Source organism: Homalodisca vitripennis, chromosome 3 (genome assembly GCF_021130785.1).
Source record: "Homalodisca vitripennis isolate AUS2020 chromosome 3, UT_GWSS_2.1, whole genome shotgun sequence".
Lineage (NCBI taxonomy): Eukaryota > Metazoa > Arthropoda > Insecta > Hemiptera > Cicadellidae > Homalodisca > Homalodisca vitripennis.
In genome coordinates, this window is record NC_060209.1 from 118,955,525 (window position 1) to 118,965,270 (window position 9,746).

General features: G+C 33.7%; 1 protein-coding gene across 9 annotated transcripts in view; it reads right to left on the minus strand.

Moving 5' to 3' along the window:
- LOC124357411 (protein goliath-like) overlaps positions 1-6,243 on the minus strand; it is a 102,669-nt gene extending 96,426 nt beyond the window's left edge. For 4 of the 9 annotated variants that reach the window (XM_046809193.1, XM_046809189.1, XM_046809192.1 and 1 more), the window contains exon 1: positions 5,391-6,241. In XM_046809193.1, coding sequence (XP_046665149.1) covers positions 5,391-5,886 — 496 coding nt within the window. In that variant the 5' untranslated portion in view covers positions 5,887-6,241. Of the gene's footprint in view, positions 1-5,390 lie in introns of all 9 variants that reach the window. The other 5 variants (XM_046809194.1, XM_046809191.1, XM_046809186.1 and 2 more) reach the window with 3 other exon arrangements.
- Between the last annotated feature and the right edge of the window lie 3,503 nt (positions 6,244-9,746).

The window sequence follows — 9,746 nt, forward strand, 5'->3', positions numbered from 1 at the left end:
GGCTACTCTAGCAACATTTAGATAACAACACTGAGAGCTGAAAACGTAAGATGCAATCATCAACATGCGTAGACTATGGGCGAGCACGGTCACTACACGCGATCTCGTTACATCAGAGGGGAGTTCTGAGAAGGGAGGGGGGTATTTGGACTTCACATTTCGGTTGTTAGGGGAAACCGTGACTACTAGTCAGTAGTTTCTCCGAGGCAGACATAATTAACGAATATAATCGCACGTATAACGTGTTGTAGTTAGATGAAACCGATAGAGCTGCCGGAGCTGGTTTATCAGCTTACCCTAAGTATAGTTGGGACACCAGCACTGTTACTTTACGACCCACTTCCTCTTCTTTACATAATTATTATTTCCAGTCGTTTCAGTCTATATTGACGACATTCAAACAATCTTATCAGCTCCCACAAAACTAACCACGATAAGTCCACAAAGACGGTTATCGTTCCAAATAATCTCCTTTTAGTGATACACAGATACTACGATTAACAATCTGGGACTAATAAACACGGACGCGATAACTGTATGGTGCTGTTACCTTGTTGCTGAGTAACATGTACGTAACTGTTCACATTTATTATATTGCAATATTGTGTTCATGTTTGGAAACGATGAGTTACAAAATATATGTTATAAAAGCAAATGCAAACAACATGTAAATGTTTAATCTTAGTAAATGGCGATAAAGTTTTCAAATAACAGTTCCCAAAATAAAAATGGCTACAAATATTTAAGTTCATGGTCGAAATTAAACACACTGATTATCTTGTTGTTCAGGAAACGTTTGTTTAAAGTCTGTCATTTAAAGATTTACAAATAATCTGAGACTATTCGATTTCGGTTAAAACCACAAGAGTCATTTGATATTATGTTGTTTAATTAAGTTACATAAAAATTGGAGTGACGTTTTACTGGTTTCCAACACAACAATAACATTTTTCATCTAGATCCAAAATTATTTTATTGATCATTAGAAATTGTCCAAATTCCCTTGTGTTGAATGAAACAAAAATCTATTGTTACTAGGACGAATCATCTATGATATAAAACTGCCTACATTCAATAGTAGAAGAAAGAACTAGACAATTGTTAGTTCAATTGAATTATCATTAATAGACTTGATTGTTAGTACATTTTAGCCAATTAATCATTGCAATATATGAAAAAGAAAGGAAGATTGCGGTATAATAATTGTATTCCACTTTCTATAACCAAAACACGATTTATGGACTGGAGTTGCACCTATGTTTTGTGTAATCGATGCAGAAATTTCTCATAAGAATAGAATTTGAGAGAGTAACAAAAGGGTTAAAATATCAAATTATAAAATATTCATAGATTAGGTTTTTTATTGATACCGCCAGACATTTAAATTATATTTTTTATCGACGTTAGCTATACACAAAAGTTATAAATATATTAACATTGGTGGTCATATTCATGCTCTTAATCTCACTGGCTGACGCTAATAAAATTATCGGTTAAAATCTCTGTTGGGTTAAAATATCAAGCTAAAGAACATACTCTGTGAACACACTTACCACTGACGATTTATTTTTACTTTCTTGGGGAAAATTTCTCTATCGATTTCACAAATTAGGTTGAGTTATTCTTATACAATGAAAATTGGCTCTTGACTTCCGGAACGAATGAAGTAACACGAATTGGCGAAAACAATACAGACTGTAGATTATAAATAACGTAACGTGAAATTGTATTGAAACTACGTGTTATACGTTGAATAAAATCAACAGCAAAACAAATTTTGCAAGATTAACATTTTAAATCTTACGTTTTAGATTGCCCATCTACCTCATAAGTTGTAGTTTTCTCATTGTGCTACTTTATCTGTAAAGTTGTACACAGATAAAGTAAGTTGTTCACATTTTTAACCCATTATAGGTATTTAGTATTCTAACTCCTACCCACAGCTTGAACTGTACGATTATCCGTAACATATTATATCAACAAAACCTGTGTAGAACAAGTAATTTATAGATATTTTAAAAATTCACTTTTAGTTATTTATATTCGAACGAGGGATAAAATGCGTGCTTTTATTAATTACTAATTTTTATTAATGTCCCCTGACCATTTTTGTTCTTAAGTCGGTTTTCGTAATATTAGTAATATTTGTATTTTTGGCTCTAAGCTAGGTTACATCGAAATAAACAATAACTCCAACATCAAACACTAGAACTTAAACTAGATTATATAAATAAATTTATCAAGAAAAAAATAACAGATAAACACATGTTAGACTATGCATGATGTGACGTATGGTAAAAGGAACATTTTTGTTTATTTTGACCCAATTATTAACCTCTTATTAACATTTCCCCCCACGTTTCTCGAACACACTGTACAAGACGCAGAGAACAGTACTGCTTTACGAGCACAACTCAGCTAGCATAAACTATCGAATTCTAACTGTAAGGGAGGAAAGTTTTGTCGTACATTTTCATTGGAGTCAGTTATAGAGTTACAATCCTTAAACCTCGACATATTCGGAAAAAGTAATACATTCGTTTTCCACGCCACTCGCTCCTGCTCCCTTTTCGCCTTTGCCCATCTCCAGTTAAGGCTCGGGCCGTCTTACCGAGCTTTACATGATAAGGTAAGCAGAGACAAAGATATGCCCAGACGAGAATAATATGGAGGATGGATGGATACCATATAACTTAAATATATATATATAGGTAATATATTATAATAAAATAGTCTAATCTGTCAACAAAATAATAAATTACATTGTAAACGTACAACAAAATTAATTCTTACAACACTCTTGGGTCAAAACGTTTACAACAAATGTATATACGAGTGTGACAAAACCTACTTGAAATCCTCTAAAACCTTCCAATCCCACAAAACCAGTTAACTTTGTAAAACCCCCGTCAAGTATTCAAAGACAAGCCATATTCAAGCGTGAAATCACTGGATGTTAAAACTCACAGTCCCTGTCAAACCGGAACTCCGTTCATTACGGCAATTATTCTTCAAAACCAGTTTTCAAATTCACTCCGACTGTATCAGGTCTCACCAGGAAATCGGCAGAAACTGGCCGCGGCAGAAACATTTCTTCACTCTTGATTCTTCGGACGACACAGTCGCAATTTCGGCTCTTCACGAGATTATGTGTAATTTATGAATTGCAATAATAAAAAGCACAAAAAACTAGATGATATAGTTTAAGATTAAATACATAAATTGTTTATATGTATTGAATAGATAATCAATCCCATTCTTATTCTCAGAACATGAGACGCAACACTTTAGAGACAAAATTGTAGATTGAGATCAACAGATCACTACTGCCTGAAATTTGTCACACTATGTAGATTACATATTGGTGACATTTTCATTGTTTCCATACAGTTCACTTCAAAGACTTGATGGAGAAAAGGTCCATGGAACTATCTGAGGTTCAAAGGATGTGGTATAGAAGGATACGGTATTATACATTACTCCCTCGGAGGAGGAAACTTTTTCGAAAACGTTTTAAAAATAACAATGTAATCAATGTTAAGAGTTTTTGTAATTATTTCCCCTCTAAATGATATTTAGTAAAACTAAACTTCGTGCAAGGTTACAAACAGTTAAAATTAGGAATAAAACACATACTAATTTGTATGTGAACTATAATCTTAAGAAATGAAATTAATTGTAGCTTTCTTTCGTTAGATTAATACGTCCATGGTTGAAGAATTATATTGTTTGATACGCACAGGAGAAACACGTTTTAATTTTGTATTAATATATGGTGTTTTGTATTCATCACACTGCTCCGGAAGTAGTTACTATAGAAATTCCAAGGGCGATGTTTCATATACGTAAGAAACTCGAACTGACAGGATTCTACGCTGAACAAAGGCAAATCTGTTGGTTCTCTCTGGCACGTATTTGTGACATTATTCTTCTCAGAAATTCACTCAGGAAGACGATGCCAATATTATTATGAGACAGATAGCAGATTTTCTGCTAAGCATCACTCCAATTTATAATCTAAAATTACTTCTTAAACTGTTTTTGTTGTTTGAAGAAGACGTACCCAGTATTTTTGTACAGACCATGAGGTAATGAAATGAAAAACTGTACCATTGTCTTTTGAACGAATTCAACTTCCTCCAGCTCATCACTTACCCGCATCGCTTGTGACACCTGGTCGTCAATAAATAGAAACAGGTTGCCCTCTGGGACCAAACTCGTTATGTCGCTGAATGTATATCTGGAAAAGTGGTAGTTCAAGTACAGCCCCTAACCTCAAAGAAGGCCATTGGCTGGAGGAGGGGAAGCAGAGAAGACACGTGCATTATTTGTGTTCTGTGAGTCTTCTGGATAATAGAAAGGTTGGGGCATTGTGTAGTTCTGTTTTATTGTTCGAAGAATAAAGGAGAGTAACAATGAGTACAGCAGCGAGGGATAAAAGTTCAGTGCATGTGAGACAGCGACGTTTAATTGTCTCAAGTGCCTGACTGACCTATCCATCCAGACTCTACAATGTCTGGTTATTAACCGTTATAATCATAGGGACCACCATTTTTACAATTATGACCATGCGGGTGACGCTACTTTATAGTGCAATAGTAAAATTACATTTACCATTTTATTTAAACAAAAGATAAAAAGACATGGACTGTAAATATTAAATTACCAACCCTTTCTACGTCTATAGATTCTTTTTGTTTTCAATGTGATTGGTGATATTCTCTAAAAGAAACGACGCTTATAATCAGTCAAGTGTATACAGTATGTATAATATGTTTATCTAACAGAAATCTCACAATACAGGTTTGGCTTGAAGCTCCTAGCACATATTTAACACCAATAAATCTCGTTTACAGCAGCTGCAGTAATTGGCATTGGTTCTGCTGACAGTTCGCGGCAACTCCACCATACTCCACGGCTCTGGCCTTTCAGGATTTACAAAACAAATTTCTTAAATTTAATCTAATCGATGATCCTTCATAGGGATGGTCAACGTAGTCATTGAAAGCTCTCAAGTATGAGGCAAATAAGTAAAGGTATATATAGTGTTGTCTTGATTACTTCAAAACGAAAAAATTGTCACAATTTAATACACCCCAGAGTGTTTTTTTTTTACAAATTCTACCATTGCTTTAAAATAACGTTAAACACTAGTGTTTAATTTGATGTTGGAACCGCAATTAATAGAGCCTGCGATTATTACGGATCTGCAATTACAACTAAGCAATCGCTATCATCTACATAAAAAAACAGTCAAAACGATAAACGCAACTTCAAATCGATGTTCGGGCAACATTAAAAGCTGCCGTACCTACCGATCTTTATTTATATTATTCATTAATGTTATATAATAAATATTTTTTATATACAAAGGTTACAAGTTTACTTACTTTTCACTTTTAATGTCAACTTCATCTTCTCCAGTTCAGTGGAGTCCCGATCGTTGTAGACGATGACTCCAGAAGCGTTGCTGGAGTAGGCGTTATCCACTTTCACTTGGAAATTGCATCCGCCTCGCTTGACTAGGGCGATCCATGGTTCCTTCGGGAGCTCGCCTGATCCACTGGAGCTCTTGAAGGGAAGGGAGCATCCAGAGTTATCAGCCCCGGACCGAACGTGAACCAGGACTCCGGAGGAGAACCCGATGTGCGATTCCCCGAACTTGCCGATCTCCGTCTTCTCGCGGACGGTGCGCCCGGAAATTGGGTCCACAAACGTGACATTTATATACGCGGTGGTGTAGTAGGTCTCTGAATCGTCCTCGTGAGAGTGGTGCGGAAAAGTAGAAGACACACTACCGCTAGGGGACCAATCACCTGAAGTTATGGACTGTGACAAAGTAACAAAAAATGTAAACAATACACAAACCTCTAAAGGAACTGCCATTTTCCCCAAAAACAAAACACACCATTAAGGTGGTAGGCCAAAACTAAGAAAATCAGCTCGGTGCGGGAGTCTAAAAAAGGTCGCCTGTCACCTCCTTTTAGGTTAGGTAGGTCTACAGGCTTCCCGAGAAGCTACTAAGGCTATGGGCATCTAAACACTGGCTCACGTGAAAGAACAACACCCAGTTTTTATATTACCAGCCGATAACTCGATTTGCACCAAGAAAACGTACAACTGAAGTCTTTCGATGTGCTATATTTATCCAGTCACGTGCGGAACGGATAAACAATCACGGATCGACAACTGAGCCACCACGTCTGCAAGGCGAGGCTAGACCGACTGAACTCGACTGAACAGCTGTTTGAAGAAAGGTAACGATCGGTTCCCTTTCTCCTCTCCCCCCTTCCACTCACAGCTGGCTGTCAGCTGCTGACCTTCTCTTCTCCCACTATTCCTCACACCTCCCCATCCCACCCGCACCCGTACTGCATGTCAAAACAAAGCATTAACAGCTGCATCCTACTTCCGCGATCTAAAAACACCCTCAAGATTAACATTTTATTGTTCTGTATAAAAATCCATCCAGTTAAAATAAGCAATTGTAACTAACTCAAGAATTCTAAAACATAATATCATAACTGGACACTTATCCAAAAATCGTTCATGCTAATAAAGCTTTATAATAAAGGTTTACATTTAGACGGCTATCAATAAATTTAGATGCTTGCTTGATAGAACGAGGCACTATAAATCTCATAAATGAGACAAGCTGGTTACTAAAGAAATTCTATTGGCGAATATAGGCCAATATTCACTCTCCTTCCTGTCTTCTTACTTTTCTCCCTTTCTCATTGGTCTGTGGTAATGAAATATAATTTTTAAGTAGAATCTTAAACTTGATTTTATTTACATATCTATTTACATATTTATCAGAACTACCAAATATTGTGATCTTTCAGAATTTATTAATTTGATATAATAAAGATTCATATGTAATAAGTAGTAAATAACTTCAGTTCATTATTTTATGTTATGAAATTATTGATTTCTTTAATTTTTCCTGAGAAATTTATTGCAAAGTTTACTTTCAGCAACTGTTTCTTTTTTCTTAAAGAATTTTAGCCAGTACTGCTTGCTTACTGACAAATTATTCATTCAACCTAGTATTATTATTGTGCAGCAAATCATGTTTTATATTTTTTTATTGGATCGTTTTTTAACATAGTAGTTTTATTAATATAGTGAGAAAAGTGTCATTATTTTTAGCTCCTAAAACAGCTTTTCTTGATTAATGGTTGGTAATTCAAATAGAAAATTAATCTTATTTGACAAATTACTAAAACATTAACAAACTATTTCTTATTACAAATGTTTTTAAGTTTTAAAATTTCACTGTAATTAATATTTTATTTAAAGCTCATAAAATATTAATGCCAACATTTCTGAAGATTTTCTATTTGGCTTTATTTAAAGCCGTAAGTGTAAAGTTTATATAAATAAAAAAATTAACCCTAAGCTCAAAATTAAAAAATAATGTTTAACATTTGATACTTATAAAATGAATAGTTAATTGTGCTCATTTGATATTTCCTGGAATTTTAAAATTTGAATCATATGCATATAGAATAAAGTTGACTTTTTTGTAACCTTAAGTTAGGTGTATGTTATACAGGCAAATGAATTAAAGTAGATATCTAAAATAGATACCTAAAATATCCCAAAGTTTATTTTACTATAATTTAATTTGTTAATATATATATATTCCTTTTTGATTACAAACTTCTGTATAGTGCATTCTTTTTTTTTGTGTTCTTAGTACAAGAAGCTGAGAACTTGCACTTAGTCCTAAAAGGACCTTTGCACTTCTTCAGGAATGAAAGGATATTCTGGATGGGTAAAGTTGGGGGAGGAGTAATTATGGATTAAGAGAGTCCAAAGCATTATCTGTGATATTCAGACATGCTAATTTGTACAAAAACGAGTTACATGCCAAATACAAAACAATTTTATCGTAAAAAATAAGAACACTGTTCTGTGGTATAATGGTAACATGCTCATCCAGTAAGAAATTAAATATATTGTCTACTTGTGTACAGATTATATACAAGAAAATTTATACTAAAATCTATAATCTAATATTTAAATGTACATATATATATATATATATGTATGTATGTATATATATTTACGTAATATATATATAGTTAGCCACTATGAAGTTTCATTGGCTAAGTGTTTAGTCAGATCTATCCTACCGCTAATGATGAACTTTGTATCTATCTGTAAACATAATAACTTTTGAACAAGTTAAGTTAGAGGGTTAAAAAAATTTGTGAAACTCCACCTTGACTACTTCTACATTGATATTAAAAATTGTACACATCGGTCCATAGCAAGTCGCTCTCTGGGCCATGACGTTGTTCGTATGAGACAAATGCATTATCTCCCATGCTGACCCAAAGTCTGGCATGCGCTTAACCTTGTCAATCAATCAATCAATTCTTTTTATTGCCATAAAAAGAAACATTGACAAGTCTCAGTATAGTTTTTATTATAAATATAGCCAGTTATAAATCGTATATTATGCAAACATTAGCTACAATACACACACACAGCCAGTGGCATTGGGGAATTTAAAATACAATTGTTTTTTAATTGGAATTTAATGCACTCGTCCAGTGCATAAACTTCTGTTATTTGTAAAGATTTTGTCTAGGAAATTAAAATGTCTTGTAGGGCGTCTATGATTCAGGTAGTAATACGAGTAAATGTATTGTCTTAAAAAAGTATAATATACATTTCCTCCACAATGATATATGTAAGAATTAAATTTAATATATTCACCTTAGAAAAAGTGTTAAGTACTTATATCATTTTCAGAATATAGATTGTATAATACAGAATAATACTTATTTACAGAAGACACTTGGAAATCTTTTAATTTTATTGGACCAAGAATGCCAAGTCACGCAGGAATAATGAGGATAGGATGAAACTAAAAATTTAGTTTATTGAACCTTTTCTAAAAAAAAAGGTGCTCATGTCACTGTCAACTGAGACTTAGAAACTGTCAGTTAGCAACTCTGGCATAAACACCATCAACCATTAGAAGTAAGACCATGAGTAATAGTGAATGTCTACAAGAACAACTTTACTAATATGAAGGTTTCACATACATACAGAGTTTTACTTCTGGGTGCAATAACCACTTAAAATTAATAATAATGTTAATCTATTACTTTCTTTCGGTATATTGCAACAAATAAGAGTATGGAGATCTGGAAATTGGAAGAAGAACTGCTATGAACAAGAGAATCAATGTGAAAGAGAGAATTATAATCATATAAGAAGTTTTAGACCATACCACATGAAATGGCAAGTTAGCTCCACTGTTTCCGGGATCTGTCAGCAGCATGTTGACTAAGTCAAGTAACACTATGAACCATATGCACTGTCACTATCAACAGCTGTAATGAGACAATAATGAATGAAGTAGTAGTATGTGGCTTGAGAACAGGATATCATCTTATAAATATGAAATAATTACTTTAGGGATACCCCAGGGCTCTATTTTGGGACCACTTTTGTTTTTATTTATATCAATGATTTATACACAACATAAAACACTCTAATGTGCCAATGATACTACTGCATTCATTTCTCATCATAAAGAAATCACACGAACAAGTTTATCTCTCAGGAATTTTTACAGCAAATAGCTGTAGATCTGACATCTCATTTCTACACAAACTACAACTTTCTTAAAAGTTTACATTGATGGAAGTCTTAATTCCATCATATTCATATTCATTCACATATTATCTGATCTTTTTTTGTTTTTAAAAGTGGTTATAAAACAC